Source organism: Cervus canadensis, chromosome 26 (assembly GCF_019320065.1).
Source record: "Cervus canadensis isolate Bull #8, Minnesota chromosome 26, ASM1932006v1, whole genome shotgun sequence".
Classification (NCBI taxonomy): domain Eukaryota; kingdom Metazoa; phylum Chordata; class Mammalia; order Artiodactyla; family Cervidae; genus Cervus; species Cervus canadensis.
This window is the reverse complement of record NC_057411.1, coordinates 51,081,726-51,101,904: the sequence shown is the minus strand read 5'-3', so window position 1 is coordinate 51,101,904 and position 20,179 is coordinate 51,081,726. Positions and strand designations below refer to the sequence as shown.

The following is a 20,179-nucleotide window of genomic DNA, read 5'->3' as shown; positions in this document are numbered from 1 at the left end:
AGACTGGTTCCAAATAGCAAGAGTAGTACACCAAGGCTGTATATTGTCACCCTGCTTATTTAACTTATATGCAGAGTACATCATGAGAAACTGCTGGGCTGGAGGAAGCACAAGCTGGAATCAAGATTGCCAGGAGAAATATCAATAACCAGATATGCAGATGACACCACCCTTATGGCAGAAAGTGAAGAGGAACTAAAAAGCCTCTTGATGAAAGTGAAAGAGGAGAGTGAAAAAGCTGCCTTAAAGCTCAACATTCAGAAAACGAAGGTCATGGCATCCGGTCCCATCACTTCATGGCAAATAGATGGGGAAACTGGAAACAATGGCTGATTTTATTTTTGGGGGCTCTAAAATCACTGCAGATGGTGAATGCAGCCATGAAATTAAAAGATGCTTACTCCTTGGAAGGAAAGTTATGACCAACCTAGACAGCATATTAAAAAGCAGAGACATTACTTTGCCAACAAAGGTCCGTCTAGTCAAGGCTATGGTTTTTCCAGTAGTCATGTATGGATGTGAGAATCGGACTGTAAAGGAAACTGAGCGCCTAAGAATTGATTCTTTTGAACTGTGGTGTTGGAGAAGACCCTTGAGAGTCCCTTGGACTGCAAGGAGATCAACCAGTCTATCCTAAAGGAGATCAGTCCTGGGTGTTCATTGGAAGGACTGATGCTGAAGCTGAAACTCCAATACTTTGGCCACCTGACATGAAGAACTGACTCATTGGAAAAGACCCTGATGCTGGGAAAGATTGAGGGCAGGAAGAGAAGGGGACTACAAAGGATGAGAAGGTAGGATGGCATCACCGACTCAATGGACATGGGTTTGGGTAAACTCCAGGAGTTGGTGATGGACAGGGAGGCCTGGCGTGCTGTGGTTCATGGGGTGGCAAAGAGTCGGACACGACTGAGTGACTGAACTGAACTGAACTGAACTGAAGTGTGAGAAATATAAAGATTGTTCCCGTTCTTTGGAGCTCACAGGCTGGTAAAGGGGTAGGCGTGACAATAGTTGACATGTAGGACAATGTGACAAGGAGGATGTGGCCAGAGCTGCTTAAACAGGTGAAGGGACCCACTCTGCCTGGGAACACAGAGAAGATTTCACAGAGGAGGAGACCATGGCGAGCTGAGCCTAGAAGGATAACAGGAGTTTCCCAGACGAACAGAGAGGAAGGAGCCCTGCAGCCAGAGAAGAGCAGGACACAGGGTGCGGAAGAAGCCACACAAGAAGCTGGTCGTGCTCGGGGAGCCGTGTGGCGTCCACACAGGTGGTACAGAGGAGAGTCCCAGAGAGCAGAGGCTAGAAACCACCAACTGCGGAGGGGCTTCACGGCCAGCTTTGTGTTCAGTAAGATCACGTTGGCGTAGCCTGAGAGAGACAGACTGAAGGCAAGGGAAGTCAGGGTGAGGCTCTTGCCCAGTTCACCTGAGAAATGCTGAGTCTGGACAAAAGGGACGACAGGGCAAGGAGAGGAGGGGGCAGACACTAGAGGATTTGGGGGCAGAAATAACGGGACCTGGTGGCAGGCAGGACGTGGGATGTCAGTGAGAGAGCAGGGCCTCAGAAGCCTCCTGGGTCTCTGATAATAACCAGATCTCCCCCACAGAATGCCGTTTTCCATGGGACTTCCTTGTGGTCCAGTGGCTAAGACTCCATGCTCTTGACGCAGGGGGCCTGGGGTTGGATCTCTGGTCAGGGAACTAGATCCTACATGCTGCAACTAAGACCCGGTGTAGCCAAATAAATAAAAAAATTTTTTTTAATTCCTGTTCCTTAAAAAATTCCTGTTTCTAACTGTGATATCATCTGCAAACCTTCAGCCCAAATTTCGTTTCCAAAGCAGACACCACCAATAAATAAGTTCTGACTTACAGGATATTGGATCTTAAGCTCATAAGTGACGGACATACAAAACAACAGAGATGGGAACAAATCAGCTGAATTAAAATATTTAAATCACAAAATATTTCAGTCCATTAACCATCAAAAAATACAAAGTGTCCGACGTAATATTTCAGGTTGATTGAGTGAAGCCGCGATGAAAGGGGAGAATATTCTTGGGGAACTTCTTACGCAAAGCAAACACCATCAAGTCCTTTAAATAGTTTCTGGGTCTCCGTGTGCCTGCCAGACCCATCAAGTCCACGACAGGACTTGATGAAAGCGTCTGCTCCCGGTAAGTCTCCTCTCCCCTGACACTGAATGGGAGCTCAGTGCCTTATAATATTTACTTTAAACTGCAAAACAGAAAGACCAGCCTGGCAGAGGAATATCACAGAGTTAAGCTGAAGCTCATACGGTGATAGCCTCCAGTTTAACTAATGTTCTATTACTCATATTGCTGTTGCTTTTTACAAATAGTTTCCTGTTAGGTATCTTATACTAAAAACAATGCAGACCATATTCACATTAATATGAAATTCCCACTAATTTCTGACAAGGGAAAATACACGCATTTTTCTGGCATGAAACTTTGATTATTGGCTGCGGTCATCAGAACCTAAGATGCACTTCATGTAACTCCATGTCATTTTCATTCACTGGGACCTAGTAGCAGATCTGCTGTTTGGAAGGCAAGACCTGGGTGTAGGGCTCCATGGTCTGGGACCACAGTCAGTGCTTCCAGTAGGCAGGGTAGCTGCCTTGGCTCCAAACAGTTGTCATGAAGACACAGCATGAGACGAGATCAGTTCCCCTGTTTAACAAGGCCTCCTCCCGAACCTCATCCTCACTGAGCTGATGAATGGTCCACGATGTTCGGGGAAATTTCCTCGGGTGACAATAAGTTCACTGTTTTGTGTGATTCCTCTGAAACGGGTGTGTGCACACTCAGTCACTCAGTCGTGTCTGACCGTAACACCATGGACTGCACCCCGCCGGCTCCTCTCCCCATGGAATTCTCCAGGCAAGAAGACTGGAGTGGGTTGCCATTTTTGTGTCCAGGGGATCTTCCGGAACCAGGGATCTAGCCCGAGTCTCCGCATTCAGAGGCAGATTCTTTATCACTGAACCACCTGGGAGGCCCTCTGGAGCTGGTACCGTGGGAGAAAGTGAGTTTTCCCTTGGGATTTCCCTGGTGTCCTGTGGCCAAGACTCCAAACTCCCAACGCAGGGGGCCCGGGTTTCAGGAAACCGGATCCCACATGCCACGACTGAGAGTTCACCTCTCGAAACGGAAGACCCCACATGCCGTAACTAAGACCTCATGCAGCCAAATAAATTTTTTCAAAAAGGCAGGTTTTGCCTTGTTGGAAAATGTCTTGGTTTTCTGTTCTGTTTCAGTGTCATCTTCCACGCTCAGGCTGGGTGGCCGTCAGGGTTCTCCAACATGTGTGTCCTCCAGCCTGCCGCTGTGGACGCAGTGCTTGCTCCCTACCCCCACCCCAAACTCACCTACTGATGCTCTGGGGCCCACTGGGAAGGGATTTGGAGGCAGGGCACTTGCGGGGTAACTGTGTTTGGATGAGGTTGTAAGGGGGGCTTTTGATGATTAACACCCTTATAAACAGAGAGCATGTACCGAGGAAAGGCCGTGTGAGGACGGAATGAGGACAGCCGTATATAAACCAGGTACCAGATCTGCTGGCACCTTCATCTCGGAATCCCAACCCTCAGAGCCCTGAGCAATGGGTGCTTGTTGTCTGAGTCACGCAGCCCAGGGTGACCTGTCACAGCAGCCTCAGGGTACGGATCTGCAGATCGATTGTCCACCTGCCCACTTGGCATCGCTGCTCCTACACCTCAGTGCACAAAAAGAAGTCAGAACCGGAATCTTAATTCTCCTGCCCCATTTTTTTTCTTTCAGCATCTCAGTTGAAGCTCAGGCTCCAAATCCTAGAATTGCCTTGATCCTTATACACCATCACCAGTCACTGGACAATTACTTTCATATCTCTCTTCAAAATACAATCGACTCTGACCTCTTGCCACCTCCACCTGGAAGACTGCAGTTGCTGCTGCTTCGGCTCACTTCTGCCTTTCTGACCCTGCGGTCTGTTCTCAACACACCAGCCAGCGTGATTCTGTTAAAGTTCATGTTGAGTGTGTCGGCCTTCTCCTCCACCTTCTTTGTGACTTCACAGTCTGAGTAAAAGTAGGAACATTGGAATTACCAGGACAGCCAAAAATAAGTAATTTTTTTTAAAGAAATGAAGAATGCCTTTGTGGGCTCATTTGTAGACTGAACAGGGCTGAGGAAAGACAGGTTCAGGATGTGATAGTAGAAACTTCTGAAACTGAAAAGGAGAAAAAAAAAGACTGAATAGAAATCAGAACACCCAGGAACTATGAGACAGCTACAAAATTGTAACATGCATATAAGGGAAGACCAGAGGGGAAGAAACAGAAGTGAAGAGATATTTGAAAATGACTGAAAATTTCCCCCAAACTATTGTTAGACATCAAGCCACAAATCCAGGAAGCTCAGAAAATACCAAATAGGATAAATGTCCCCCAAAACTACACGTAGGCAAGTCACATTCAAAGATATGGAAATCACACCAAACAAAAATAAGGATGGTAACTATGAAGAAACAAAAAACCCCAAAGGTATGGAATTCAAAGGTAAAGACAAAACCAGAAAGAAGCCAGAGAGAACACCTTACTTCTAGAGGATGAAAGATAGGAATTGCATGTGACTTCTGAGAAACTACACAGAATTTCTTATGAAAATATCCCTCAAAAGTGAAGAAGAAATACTTTCCAGTTCAGTTCAGTCGCTCAGTCATGTCCGAGTCTTTGCGACCCCATTGACTGCAGCACACCAGGCTTCCCTGTCTGTCACCAACTCCTGGTTCAGTTCAGCTCTGTCGCTCAGTCGTATCCGACTCTGAACCCCATGAACCGCAGCATGCCAGGCCTCCCTGTCCATCACCAACTCCCGGAGTCCACCCAAACCCATGTGCATCGAGTCGGTGATGCCATCCAACCATCTCATCCTCTGTCATCCCCTTCTCCTCCTGCCCTCAATCTTTGCAGTGTTTTTTTTTTTAATAAGGTAATTTTACTGCCTGTGAAGTGGCATAGTGTTATTTGAGAGTGGACTTGGATTAGTCATAAATATATATTATTAACTCTAAGACAACCACTAAAAACAATTTAAAGAGAAGTATAATTTATATACTAAGAAAGATGAGAAAATTGTTTCATAATATGATCAATTATAACTGTGAAAGGCAAAAAAAGAATGGAAGACAACAATGAGAACAAAGAACAAGGGCAAGAAATAGAAAAGAGTAATACTGTAGATGGTAATCCAACTATGTTAGTGATCACTTTTCATGTGAGTGGTCTAAGTGTACTGATTCTGAGGTGGTCAGAGTGTATGAAAAAACAAGACCCAACTCTATGTTGTCTACAGGAAACCCATCTTAAATATAGAGATGCATATAGGTGAAAAACAGAGATGCAGAAAGACACTTGTCAAAAGACAGTGGTGCAGAGCGGCTTCCCACTAGCTGTTTCACACACGATAGTGCACATAAGTCAATGCTAGTCTCTCAGTTTGTCTCCTCTCTTTCCTGCACTGTGTTGACGAGTTCATTCTCTAAATCTTTGCCTCTGTTCCTCCCTGCAAATGGGTTCATCAGTGTCATTTTTCTAGATTCCGTATACATGTGTTAATGTGAAGAGCCTATCGTTGGAAAAGACCCTGATGCTGGGAAAGGCAGGGCAAGAAGAGAAGTGGGTGGCAGAGGGTGAGATAGTTGGATGGCATCACTGACTCAGTGGGCATGAGTCTGAGCAAACTCTAGGAGATAGTGAAGGACAGGGAAGCCTGACGTGCTGTAGTCCATGGGGTCGCAAAGAGAGTCAGACATGACTGAGTGAATAAGAACAGTGTATTGCTCTCTTTTCTGACTCACTTCACTCTATGACAGGCGTTAGGCTCATCTGCATTGCTACAGATGACCCAATTTCGCTCCTTTTCTTGGCTGAGTAATGCTCGATTGCATGTATGTAGCACATCATCTTTATCCACTCCTCTGTCGGGGTGCCGAGCTCAGCGCTCTGACATCCTGGAGGGGTGGAGGGGGGGGTGGAAGGGAGGTTCATGCGGGTGGGGATGTATGTATGCAACGTGGCTGGTTCATGATGTACAGCAGAAACTGACAGCATTGTAAAGCAATTATATTCCAATAAAAAATATTAAAAAAAACCATCATCAGCCTACCTTCCTCGTCGTCGTCGTCGTTCAGTCACTCAGTCGTGTCTGACTCTCTGTGACCCTGTGGACTACAGCACGCCAGGCCCCTACCTGTAGGTAACTATTACTCTGATTTATATATCAGCTGTTTTTGAAATTTATATCAATGGAATTATACTGTCTGAATTCTCTTGTGTCCAACTTCCTTTGGCTTCCCTGATAGCTCAGTTGGTAAAGAATCCGCCTGCAATGCAGGAGATCCCGGTTCGATTCCTGGGTCAGGAAGATCCACTGGAGAAGGGGTAGGCTACCCTCTCCAGTGTTCTTGGGCTTCCCCTGTGGCTCAGCTGGTAAAGAATCTGCCTGCAGTGTGGGAGACCTGGGTTCAGTCCCTGAGTTGGGAGGATCCCCTGGAGAAGGGAAAGGTTACCCGCTCCAGTATTCTTCCTGGAGAATTCCATGGACTGTATAGCCCACGGGGTCGCAAAGAGTCGGACACGACTAAGCAACTTACACTCACTCTCCTTTACTCAGGATTGTTTTTGAAATCCATTCATGCTGTCGGTGGTCAGAGTGTGTTCACTCTTCTTGCTCTGTAGTACTCAGTTGTACTCAAATAGCACAGTTTTTACCCCTGCCCCAAGAAGACAATGGGAGTGCCTGTGTCCGTTCACACAGCTTAAACTTCAGAGGAAGGAAGGTTATCAAGAATAAAGATGAAAGGGACTTCCCTGGTTGTCTAGTGATTAAGAATCTCCCTTCCAATGCAGGGCACAGGGGTTTGATCCCTGCTTGGGGAACTACCATCCCAGATGCTTTGGGGCAACTAAGCCCCTGTCCCTCAACTACTGAGCCTGCTCGCTGCAGCCTGAGCACCGCACCTGGAGAGAAGCCTGTAGGCTGCAGCTAGGACCTGGCACAGCCAAATAAATAAACGAAAACATCTTTCTAAACTATTATCTAATTGCTCTTCCTACCATTCTTGTCTTGCTAGGGACAGTCCTCCTAGGCCTTTTGGAGGCTTGCATCCTCACATCCGAGGTCTCTGCCCACACGTGACCCAGAGGGGCCTCTCCTGGTCCCATCTCAGCCCAACGAGCACCCTCCACCTTTGCATGACCTGGTTTTGTTTCACACCATTTTTCACTGTGTGTGTGTGCGCGCACGCACTCCGTCACTTCAGTCGCATCTGACTGCAGTCCCATGGACTGTAGCACACCAGGCAGTTCTTTTTTTTTTTTTTTTTCAGGCAGTTCTGTCCGTGGGATTCTCCAGGCAAGAATACTGGAGTGGGTTGCCATGCCCTCCTCCAGGGGGTCTTCCCGACCCAGGGAACACATGAGTGGAAGTAAGTAGCTGTTAGAAACTCGTAGTTCTGAATGTTACAGAAGTACTTTTTTGTCGTTGCTTTTTAGGAGGGATTAGCAAAAAAAGTGGTCGTAGCAGGAAATGGAGGGAGATGCTGAGACTGCCGCCCGTCAGCCAGTGCAGCGAGCTTCGCCAGTCCCTCGGTGAGTGCGGAGACGCGCCCGCGGCGCTGGAGGCCACGTCCAGCATGTGCTGTTTCCCTTTGTTAGATGTTATTTTTTTCCTGAGTCTCTTGTTTGCTTCAAATCCTCTATAATAGATTCTCCTTATACCATCAGGATTCTTCACAGGAAAAAACCCCATAGGTTTTCTAATGTGCATTATAAACATTATAAAGTGTATGGCGATTGACTTTTTCATTGAAAAGATCTTGGGAATTCCCTGGTAGTCCAGTAGGTAGGACTCCACCCTTTCACTGCTGTGGGCCCGGTTTAATCCCTGGTCAGGGAACTAAGATCCCACAAGCTGTGTGGCACGACCAAATAAATAAATAAAAATAAATAAAATTAAGAACATTCTTTAAGATGTAATATAGGCCCATTGTTCTAGATAGAACTGAAGAGAAATGTAGCGATCATCCCCTCTAGAAGGGAACGCTGGTAACCGTTTCTTTCTCCTTCCAGACGGATCTCTATATGTGTGGACAGGAATTACTGATGGGAACTTCAGGAAAGGAGTGGTCAGATAAACAATAAGATATGTCAGTGTCACGGACCACTCCACAGCTGTAAGAGTGAGGGTTAGCTACAGGTCCTGACGTGAGCGGAAGAAGTCGTGTGTAGAGCGAGTCACGTGTAGAGCCATGCATAAGGGCAGTCATCACTGTGTTTGTTTACAGATGTGATTTCCAGTTCAAAGGATATGCATTCAAAATGTTGATATTCCCAAGTTGCCTTCTGCAAATCTGTATCACCTTACCCCTGCCTGTGACTTTGCTAACACTGATGGTTACCACCGTTTTTCATCTTTTTGTTGTTGTTCAGTTGCTTATTCATATCCAACTCTTTGTGACCCCATGGACTGCAACACGCCAGGTTCCCTGGCCTTGACTGTCTTCCGAAGTTTGCTTAGATTCATGTCAAGTTGTAATTTGAAAAATGGTCTCATTTTAATTATGGATGGAGTTGAGCACTTTTCTTGGGTTTTTTCAATTTTCTTTTCTTCTAATTCATTTGTAAAAGTTCTTTGTATCTGAAATGAGTTATCCTTTTATATTCAGTGTGAATACATTTTCTATTTCTGCTCTCGCCTTTTGACTTGCAGTATTTTTTCAGTATGGACATTTTAATTTTTTATGTAGACAACTATATCAATATTTTTCTTCTTAGCCTCTGAACTTTTTGTTGTATTTAGGGAAGACACCTATACTCCAAGATAATTTTTTAAAAATCTGTTTTTTCTTTAGTACCATTATTGTTCCTTTTTAAGAAAGTTTAAATATTTTAACTATCAAAATTAACTTCAGATAGCATAAAGTCAGAGTACTTTTCCCCTAAAAAAACCTATCCAAAAAAAAAAAAACCTATCCAACCTTGTTAATTAACCTCATTACATTTTTTTCTCATTATGTTTTAAAAATAACAATTTTTTGGAGATATAACTAGCATGCCCTACAATTCACCTATTTAAAGTGTATAATTCAGTGGTTTTTAATATAGTCACAGAATTGTGCAACCATTACCACAGTCAGTTTTTTTAGTTTCACAACATTTTCATTACCTGGAAAGAGACCCTGTACCCACTGATAGCTACTCCCAATTCCCTCCCCCCACTTCCAGCCAAAGGCAGCCACTCATCCACTTCTGTGTCTGTGGATTTGCCGATCCTGGACATTTCATGTAGATGGATTTCATACAGACGGGAACCATATACTGTGTGGTCCTGTGACTGGCTTCTTTTCACTTAACCTCATCTTGCCAGAGTTCCTGCACTGTGTAGCATGGATCAGTACTTACCTCCTTTTTGTTGTCAAATACTCTTCCACTGTACATATTATTCTTTATCCATTCATCATTTCATGGATACTGAGTTGTTTTCCATTTTTTGTCTGTCATGAATAATACGGCTATAGTTCAGTTTAGTCGCTCAGTCGTGTCCGACTCTTCTCGACCCCCTGGACTGCAGCACGCCAGGCTTCCCTGTCCATCACCAACTCCCAGAGGTTACTCAAACTCATGTCCACTGAGGTGGTGATGCCATCCAACCATCTCATCCTCTGTCATCCCCTTCTCCTGCCTTCAATCTTTCCCAGCATCAGGGTCTTTTCAAATGAGTTACTTCTTCACATCAGGAGGCCAGAGTTACTCATGTACAAGTCTTTTTTAATTGTGGTAAAGTAAACATAACAGAAGTGACCATTTTAACCGTTTTAAGTGTAAAGTTCAGTGATGTTAGTTTGGAGATTGTACGTGTGTCCGAGAAGGGCCTCTGTCTGCCCTGTGCTGCCTACACGATGCAGATCTTGCTGCAGCTCAGGGCTGGCCGCTCTGAGCCCGCGATTTCCTCAGCGTCGCCCAGCTCGGGCCTTGTGCCCACCCTGTCGTTGCCTCCTCGGCACTGAGGGACGCGGACCTGAAACCAGTTGCCTCCTGAGACGCGTTTGTCGGGAGAAACTGGCCCGTTCCTCCCGTGCCTGCCGCCTCCCGCAGGTTACCACTGCTCTTCCGCTGGCTGGCCCCCCGGCCCCAGCTCGCTGCCCCTCTCCCCGCCCACGGCCTGGGTCCTTCCAGATGGCCCTCAGGCATGTCCCATAGGTCTCTGCTGTCTTCAAAATGCCCAACTTGTAAGTATAACTGTGAAGGTCAAAAGCAATGGGACACAGAGAGGACTTACAGATGCCCTGGCACACAGTGAGAGGAGGAAATTATCTCCGCTCCTTCCAGGACAGAAGGAGACTCCTTGGTGTGGCATCTAGGCCTTTTGAGGCTCTAATCTTTTCTTTTCTTTTCCTCCTTGAAGCTTTATTTGCCTCCGCATTGGCCTCCCTGCGTGTCCTCTTTGAGCCGCTCTGAACTGCTTGTGGGGTCTGCCTTCTGTGTATCTTGGTCCATAGATTGTTCTAACAAATTAAAATCTGGTACAGTAGTATAGCATTATAGGTAATGTGTATTCCATATGATCTATAAACTGTTAAGTGCGGCTGGAGCCAGAAAGAAGAAAATGTTCTGAACTGAACATCACACTCTGCTGAGAAGCCTTCCAAATACTTTGATAGAGCTATTGATTTTTCTAGTTTATTTATTTGTTTTTTGCTCTTTCTAGATTGTACCCATTAGTTATCCTTTTTGGTTTCCATTTTGTCCTCTTTGATTTCTTCTTATTCTGTTATTACAGCTCCTCAAGTAATTTTTACTGCTTACTGTGTCCCTCTGGATCTTTACATTTTGTGGTTAATTTTTTATTCTTTCTCAGAGGTATTGTTTCTCCTTAACTGCTGGGAAGTCCTCTGAGATGTCTCTACCTCTGGATCAACCTTCTTTTGTCATGTTTAACATTTATTGGAGCCTTTAATCTTCAGCCTGGGAAAATTTAATGTATATTTAATTATAAAACTTAATGTATGCTTAATTATAAAATTTAATGTATGTCTAATTTAAGAGAGGGGCTTCCTCTGTGGTCATGTAGTTCGGCTTTTCTGGGCACCCCTCACTTGCATGGGGTTCTGGAAGGTGGGTGGGTCAGTGAGGTTCTGTCCGCACGGAGCCTGTGTTCTGGGGGCCACAGACAGCGTTGCTCCACTTTGCCAGCGGAGCATGTAGTTCCTCCAGCCGGGCTCTGCCTCCTCGGGGTCTCAGCATCCCTCTTGGCAGAGACCCACATTCTGCCAAGTGGCTCCAGCCTGAAGGAGTCTCAGGACTGTAGCTGTGTTCAGGCCGTGGCGGGGCTCCAGGATCCAGCCCTGGGCCGGCTTCCTTGTCTCTGGGGATTCTCCGGGTGGTTCCTTTAACAGTCCTGTGCTGTTGGCTTTCTCTCCTCCCTGTGCGTCTGACTCTTCACAATCCCATGGACTGTAGCCCACCAGGCTTCTCTGTCCTTGGCATTTCCCAAGTGAGAATACTGGAGTGGGTTGCTATTTCCTCCTCCAGGGCATCTTCCTGACCGAGGGATCAAACCCGTGTCTCTTGCATTGCAGGTGGATTCTTTACCACTGAGCCACCTGGGAAGCCCATGCAATCCTCAGATCTCTTAACTCCCGAGGACACCTGTATTCTTTTTTCCATGTCAGGCTTCATCCTTTCTGTTGTGGTTTTGTCTTTGGTCCTTTCGGCGGGAGCCTGGGTGAGAAGGCTGGCACACCTGTGCTCCATCTGCGACCCTGCTAGAAAGCGGGAAGATCTGTGAACCTCCGAGTGTGGGGGCAAAGAGTTTACAGCTCTCAGCTTTGGACTTCCCTGGCTGTCCAGTGGTTAAGACTCCATGCTTCCAGTGCGGGGGGCGAGGGCTGGAAGCCTGGTCCCCCAGTCAAAGAAGTTACACCTGCTGCGAGGTGCAGCCACAAACAAAAAACAAACCAAAAAAAACCTCTCAACTTTTAAAAACATACCCCTTTAACCATCTTATGTCCTATGTTTTTTAAACATAGTTAGTGAGTATCCCTAAATAAAATGTAGCCCAATTGGATAAAGTGGGTGGCAGAATTTTTGCCAAACTGCTGCTGACATTTGTTGAAACGAGCAGTTGTGCAATGGCAAACACGGTTTTATATCCTTGGCTGAATTCCCCACGTGCAGACTCAGTGATCTAAGCAGGATTTCGCTCCTACTTAAATACTTGGCATTAATGAACCGTTTAGTTGAGGGATTTGTTAGGGCCTGCTGTTTTCATGAATTTCACTTAATTCTTCACCTTTATAGCTGGTTTAGGAATGTGAAAAGAAAGTAAAAGTGTTAGTTGCTCAGTTGTGTCTGACTTTTTGGGACCCTATGGACTGTAGCCTGCCAGGTTCCTCTGTCTATGGGATTCTCTAGGCAAGAATACTGGAGTGGGTTGTCATACCCTTCTCCAGGGGGTCTTTCTGACCCGGAGACTGAACCCAGATCTCCTGCACTGCAGGCACGTTCTTTACCGTCTGAGCCATAGGGATATCTGGACATAATTACGCTCAAGTTCAGAGCCACTGCCAAAGGAGCAACTGACTTTCTTGCTGAAGTTTAAATAAACCTATTTTGAACATACAATTTTGCCTTATAGCTCTTGTGACAAATTTCGCCAAATTTTAGTGCCTCGTTCTCAAGATAATATCAGTATTTGGGGTAAGGTAAGGTATACAATATATTATCCCACTAGAGAGGAAAAAAAAAACAGTTGAAAAGTCATTAAAAATATATTTGTTAACTTGGGAAAGAATAGAAATGTATCGAAACAAGTTTTCAAAAATCTAACGTAGTACATTCCTGTGGTGTATTTCACATTCGTGTAATTTGTGCCTAACACACGGAGTGGGTGGTGTAGTGGAAGGACCCACCCAGCGCTCTTTCCTGCCCCTCGGTTCCCCGGGAAACCCCCCCCTTTCCTTTGTATGGGGAGCAGGGAACTCCCAGTCCGTCTCCACACACCTTTCCCCCTTCATGCGTTCTTCCAGCGGCCTTTGGCACTTTAAATATCCATGATAACCCAGTGTGAATGAGTAAACAGAACTGTGGTTTCAACAGTAATACTGCGGATACTGTTTCTGACGTGTCTCCTATCAGGTAAAAGTAGTGAGGTTCAGAAAAACATGTGCGTTTGCTGTCTTCTCTCCACCCAGAGAAGGATTACAGCAGCCTCTGTGACAAGCAGCCGATCGGAAGACTTCTCTTCAGGCAGTTCTGTGACACGAAAGAAGATCTGAAGAAGCGGATTGAGTTCCTGGATGCAGTGGTGAGTGGTTATCACAGCGTTGAACCACCCGAGCCTGTGCTTTTGAGAACTGGAAACTAGCTTGAGAGCCCGCTAAGTGATTAGACCTTGCGCTGAGGTGCGAGTGCATAACCTCGTCCTGGTGTCATGCTGTGTCGGCTTAAAGCCGGTAAAGGAGTAGTTCATGCAGATTACTTCTCAAGCCTTGGAGAATCAAAGGTGTTTACGACGCAGCTTTGACACGCGCCGCTTTCCCTTCTAAGGAGGCTGAAGAGCTGGTGAAGGCAGCGCTTGTGGAGCCGCCGCCTCCAGGCGCCCTGAGGGCTTGGGGACGCCTCCGCCCAGAGCACAGGGCGGGGAAGAGAGCAGGTGTGGGGTGCAGGGTCACAGCGAATGGAACTGACTGTCCGTCTAAGCCTGCCTGACGTTTCTGTGTCTCCAGCTCGACGTTTACCCTGATCTCCTTCTAGGGGAAGAGATGTTGTTTCTGAAACCACAGAGGTAGCACTGGCAGGACTAGAAGCTTCAAAACTGTAAAATTCAGACGCAGCTTAACGGAAAATTGGTAGAGTTTAATAGAAAAGCTCTCCAACCATTAGGTAGTTGTGCCCCGATTATGATACTTCCCTCTCAGCTTTGGCCTGTCCTAGTCACATCAGCAAATATGTATCGACACCATACTGTATGCAAAGTACTAGCCTATATCATGGGGATTTTATTCATTTTTTCCCCTTAGCTTTTTAAAATTATGTAGCTGTGTGTATTCTTTCAGAAAACTGTACGGGGCCCTTGCCTGTTTTGTTGCTTGCTCCTCCTCCAGGAGCTCCCCGGCCGCTCCTTACTGGTGCCTGGACTGGGCTGAGAGATGGCTGGGAGGGAGGCAGTCAGAGCTTCCTTTTTAAGGCTTCTCAGGTTGCGCTCGTGGTAAGGAACCTGCCTGCCAGTGCAGGAGACGTAAGAGACATGGGTTCAATCCCTGAGTCGAGAAGGTCCCCTGGAGCAGGGCGTGGCAGCCCGCTCCAGTGTTCTTACCTGGGAGACCCCACGGGCAGGGGACGCCAGCGGTTTATGGTCCCATAGGGTGGTGCAGAGTCGGACACAAATGAAGTGACTGAGCATGCATGCCTCCCTTTTAAAACTTTCTATTTCCTATTGGACTGTAGTTGACGTACAATGCTGGGTTAGTTTTAGGTGTACAGCTGAATCTTCTGATAAATCATGAGCCCTTTAGTTGGTAGGTGCCTGGCTTGCTGGCCGTGGCGGCAGGATTAGTTTTTCGACGGTAGCCTCGTGGGTGCATGAGCCACACCTGCGTATGCCACCAGGCCTCACTGCAGCTCCCACTCCCCTTGTGGTGGGTGATGCCACGTTCTTTGAGCTCCTTGAGTGGGCAGGTGGCGGACATGGTGGTTCGCTCTGTTCCCCGCGCTTTGTGTGCTGAATGAATTACACCATCTGTATCAGTCAGGGGCCAAGGAAAGACGTGGAAGCGGTAACAGATATGCTGAGAGATTCATTGCAAGGAATCAGCATCCATGATGCTGTGATCTGGCTGGAGGTGGGAAACCCAGCAGGAAGGACAGGACAGGCCTCCCCAGCAGTGGGGGAAGCTGCTCTCCTCAGGCAGAACTTCTCGAGGAAGCCTCAGCTCTGCTTGAAAGGCCTTTGCACTCATTGAACGAGGAACTCTGGTCACGTCTACAAATACCCAGCAACACTGGGTTAGTGTTTGAGTAACTGGAGATTGTTGCCAGTCTGATTGGCACGTCAGAGGCCATCACAGAATCACAACACTTTCTTGCCCATCGATTGTCCACCGTATCGTATCCAGAACTCCTGGAACTTGAGTTGAGCAGTCTGTGAGTAAACAGTGTGCTGGTGAGTGTGATGCCTTTGAACGGAGAGGGTGGAGTCGGCTCTGGGAGGGCAGCTGGCCCAGGTCCCGGGCCCTGTGCCGGCCTCAGCAGAGGAGGGAGGGGGCTGGACGCTGACACGCAGCCCTTCGTCCTGGAGTCTTCTCCGTGTGTTCAGTAGAGCAGCCTCCTTGGATCTTCGTTCCCCACCTCTCTCAACTCCATCTGCCTCTCAGCTTCACTGCTCTTCAGGGTCCCACTTGCAGAACTTGGGCTTCGTGAGGCCTCTGCATCCTCCTGTCTCCCTGGCTGGGGACGCTGCAGAACAACTTGTTGAAATTCTCTTATCTCAGCCTTGGCGATCTCCCCCTTGTCTCTCTCTCTCTTCTCCATCTTCCCATTCCTTGTTCCCTGCTCACCCTCGATGGGGGTTTAGATACTGATGAGGTGCTGCTTGTGACTGTTTTCTGGCCTGCGTGCTGTCGCCTGCCCTCCCATTGATCCCTGACACGTGTTTGTGAATGGCGCCCACGCAGGTGTTGCGGACTGACTTCCTTGGGAGCACTGCACACGGGTGTCCAAGGGCCTCTTGGGCTTTTTCCTAAAACGCCGCTGCCGAGAACAGCCCAGGTGGTTCATGTTACTCCGTTTTATTTGGCCACATTTAAGGGCTGAAAATACAGTATGATATAGGGAGCATTGTGGTGTGTGTTGCTTTATTACGTTATTGATCCTTTAAAAATAAGCCAGTTTTTCCCTCATGGCCATCAGTTTCCCAAAGAAGAGCTGCAGATACTTAATCACTAGAGCTGCTCACTGGTTCTCAAGGCACCAAGTCAGTTCCACAAGTCAGAAACATTTGAAACATTACGAAGTCCACAAAGAAGCTTAACTAACATTTTTCTTTTGTGTCATCTCTGCAATCAGGCAGAATATGAAGTGGCCGCTGATGAGGACCGAAGACGCTGTGGGCTCCTGGCCTTGGACACATTCTTCAGGGGAAAGGTGCGTTTTCTTCTTTAGCATAAAGATTTGTAAATGACTTAAATAATTAGAGCACATAGCCATGTTTCCATAGTTGGAATAAGTAAGTAATGAAATGACTCCGTTTTACTTTGGAGTCAAAGCCCATTTGGGTCTGAATCATCTCTGCCACTCACACTCACTGTGGGAGCATCTCTGTGCCCACTAGACAGTCCACTGGGAGCTGTAGAAGAAAGGTTTCATTTGTGTAGCTTTTAAATCTTTTTTGTTAATTTCTTTTTTCTTCCTCACCTTTTCTGAAGAAAAACTCAAACAGCAAGGGAAGTTGTCAAGGAGAAAGATGCAACTTGGAGAGTTATCCTGGTTGATACAGCAAGTACGGAAGCAGGACGGAGCAGCAAACACCTGCTTTTGTTGTTGTTCAGTCGCTCAGTTGTGTCTGGCTCTTTGCGACCCCGTGAACAGCAGCCTACCAGGCTTCCCTGTCCTTCACTATCTCCTGGAGTTTGCTCAGACTCACGTGCCATCCAGCCATCTTATCCTCTGTCACCCCCTTATCCTGCCTCAGTCTTTCCCGCATAAGGGTCTTCTCCAATGTCAGCTCTTCACATCAGGTGGCCAAAGTATTGGAGATTAAGCTTCAGCATCAGTCCTTCCAATGAATATTTAGGGTCGATTTCCTTTAGGATTGACTGGTTTGATGTCCTTGCGGTCTCTCAAGGGACTCTCAAGAGTCTTCTCCAGCACCATAGTTCAGTTCTTTCATGCTCAGCCTTCTTGATGGTCCAACTCTCACAGTCTGTATGTGACTACTGGAAAAACCATGGCTTTGACTATACAGACTTTTTGTCAACAAAGTGATATCTCTGCTTTTTAGTATGCTGTCTATGTTTATTATAGCTTTTCTTCCAAGGAGCAAGTGTCTTTTAATTTCATTGCTACAGTCACCATCCACAGTGATTTTGGAGCCAAGAAAATAAAGTCTGTCACTGTTTCCACTTTTTCCCCATCTCTTTGCCATGAAGTGAAGGGACCAGTTGCCATGATCTTACTTTTTTGAACTTTGAGTTTTAAGCCAGCTTTTTCACTCTCCTCTTTCACCTTCATCAAAAGGCTCTTAGTTCCTCTTCACTTTTTGCCATTAGGGTGGTGTCATCTGCATGTCTGAGGTTATTGATATTTCTCTGGGCAATCTTGATTCCAGCTTGTGCTTCATCCAGCCTCGCATTTTGCATGATGTACTCTGCATATAAGTTAAACAACACGGTGACAATATATAGCCTTGACATACTCTTTTTCCAATTTGGAACCAGTCTGTTGTTCCATGTCTGGTTCTAACTGTTGCTTTTTGACCTGCATACAGATTTCTCAGGAGGCAGGTAAAGAGGTGAAATGAAGTGAAGTGAAGTCGCTCAGTCGTGTCCGACTCTTTGCGACCCTATGGGCTGTAGCCCACCAGGCTCCTAGGTCCATGGGATTTTCCAGGCATGAATACTGGAGTGGGTTGCCATTTCCTTCTCCAGGGGATCTTCCCGACATGGGGATTGAACCCAGGTCTCCCGCATTGTAGGCAGATGCTTTACTGTCTGAGCTACCAGGGAAGCCCTGGAGGCAGGTAAGGTGGTCTGGTATTCCCATCTCTTTTAAGAAGTTTCCACAGTTTGTTGTGATCCACACAGTCAAAGGCTTTAGTATAGTCAATGAAGCAGAAGTAGATGCTTTTCTGGAATTCTCTTGCTTTTTCTGTGATCCAGCAGATGTTGGCAATTTGATCTCTGATTCCTCTGCCTTTTCTAAATCCCGCTTGTACGTCTGGAAGTTCTCTGTTCACGTACTGTTGAAGCCTCGTGTGGAGAATTTTGAGCATTACTTTGCTAGCGTGTGAGATGAGCGCAACTGTGTGATAGTTTGAACATTTTTTGGCATTGCCCTTTTTTTGGGAATGGAATGAAATCTGACCTTTTCCAGTCCTGTGGCCACTGCTGAGTTTTCCAAATTTGCTGGCGTATTGAGTGCAGCACTTTCAGATCATCATCTTTTAAGCTTTGAAATAACTCAGCTGGAGTTCCATCACTTCTACTAGTTTTGTTCGTAGTAATGCTTCCTAAGGCCCACTTGACCTCACACTCCAGGATGGTTTACAAACAACAGGAATTTATTGCTTACAGGTCTGGAAGCTGATAGCCAGCACCTCCTTGCTGTGTCCTTACATGGTGGAAGAGGTGTGAGGTGTTTCTGGAGCCTCCGCTGTAAGGACTCCAGCCCCACTCACAGGAGCTCCATCCTCTTGATCTAAGCATCTCCTAAGGGCTCTGCTTCCCAGTATCGTCACTTTGGGGGTTAGGAATTCAACATATGTATTTGGGGCACACATTCAGATCATAGCACTCATATATAGAAAATCTTCAGTGTTTATACACATTAGGGAGAAAGAAAGCTTCGAGAGCTAGTAAGTGAGTTCAGCAAGGTTGCAGGATACTAGATCACTAAACAAAATTCAATTGTGTTTCTATACACTATCATTTAAAGACCAAAAATGAAAATAAAGCAACTCCATTTACAATAGCATAAAAAAGAATAGAATAGTTAGCAGTAATTGTTTATAACAAAATAAAGTGCAACCTTTAATACACTGAAAACTTCAAAACATCATTGAAAGAAAGTAAAGCAGAACTGTAATAAAATGGAAAGACATCCTGTGTTCAACAGATTAGAAGATTTAAGATTGTTTGTAGATTCAATATAATCTGTATCAAAATCTTAACTTCCTTTTTTCGAAGAAATTAACAAGTAGATCTTAGAATTCATACACATACTGAAAGGATCACGAATAATTACAACAACCTTAAAAAAGAAAAACAAAGTTGGAGGACTTACACCTCTCAGTTTCAAAACTTCACTACAGGGCTGCAGGACAATATGGTCCCGGCCTAAGGACAGACTTATAGACCAACAGAATAGAACTGAGAGTCTGGAAGCAGTCAGCTGACTTACAGTAAGGCTGCCAGGACTATTCATTTGGGGAAAGGAGAGTCTTTTCCATAAATGGTGCCAGGACAGCTGGGTACCCATGTGCAGAAGAAGGAAGTTGGACCCTTATTTAATACTGTATACAAAAGGTAACTTGAATGTGAACACCATACTATTCTAGAAGAAACTTCTCAGGTGTGAATCTTAGCTGTAGAACTTCAGGTGCAAAGCTTCATGACCTCGATTTAGACAGTGGTTTCTCATATGTGACTTCAAAAGGACAGCAACAAAAGAATAAAACAGATAAACTGGACTTCATCAAAATACAGTACTTCAAAGATCACCATGAAGGAGAGAAGGCAGCCTGTAGAATGGGGGAGATATGTGCAGGTCCAGTGTCAGACGAGGAGCAGGTGTCCAAGATACATAACCAACTCTTACAGTTCAACAATAGGAAGGCAACGCAATTTTTAAAAAATAATAAAGATTTGTATTTTTCAGTTCATTTGCTCTTTGCGACCCCATGGACTGCAGCACGCCAGGCCTCCCTGTCCATCACCAACTCCCAGAGTTTACTCAAACTCATGTCCATTGAGTCAGTGATGCCATCCAACCATCTCATCCTCTGTCGTCCCCTTCTCCCGCCTTCAATCTTTCCCAGCATCAGGGTCTTTTCCAACGAGTCAGTTCTTGGAATCAGATGGTCAAAGTATTGGATGGAGTTTTAGCTTCAGCATCAGTCCTTCCAATTAATATTCAGGACTGATTTCCTTCAGGATGGACTGGTTGGATCATTTAACAGAGGATAATAAGCATATATCTGCAAAATCTACCCCCACTCCTTCCCCACCAGTGGACTTTCCCATCAGAGTTCTCATTGTCCAAAACTTTAAAACAAGGCACTGGGTTATTTGGTAATTTTCCCTGGCAATTACCTTTCCTGAAAAATAAGTATTGTTCCTTAATTTAAAGCCCCAGAAGCAATCTGTATTCCACTTTCCTTGTGCTTAGTATC

At 45.9% G+C, this 20,179-nt stretch overlaps 1 protein-coding gene across 5 annotated transcripts in view; it reads left to right on the top strand.

Moving 5' to 3' along the window:
* Positions 1-20,179, top strand: part of GRK4 (G protein-coupled receptor kinase 4) — a 57,344-nt gene that overhangs the window by 8,307 nt on the left and 28,858 nt on the right. For all 5 annotated transcript variants that reach the window (XM_043447846.1, XM_043447844.1, XM_043447843.1 and 2 more), the window contains exons 2-4: positions 7,567-7,662; positions 13,266-13,378; positions 16,138-16,215. In XM_043447846.1, coding sequence (XP_043303781.1) covers positions 7,567-7,662; positions 13,266-13,378; positions 16,138-16,215 — 287 coding nt within the window. The remainder of the gene's footprint in view (positions 1-7,566; positions 7,663-13,265; positions 13,379-16,137; positions 16,216-20,179) is intronic.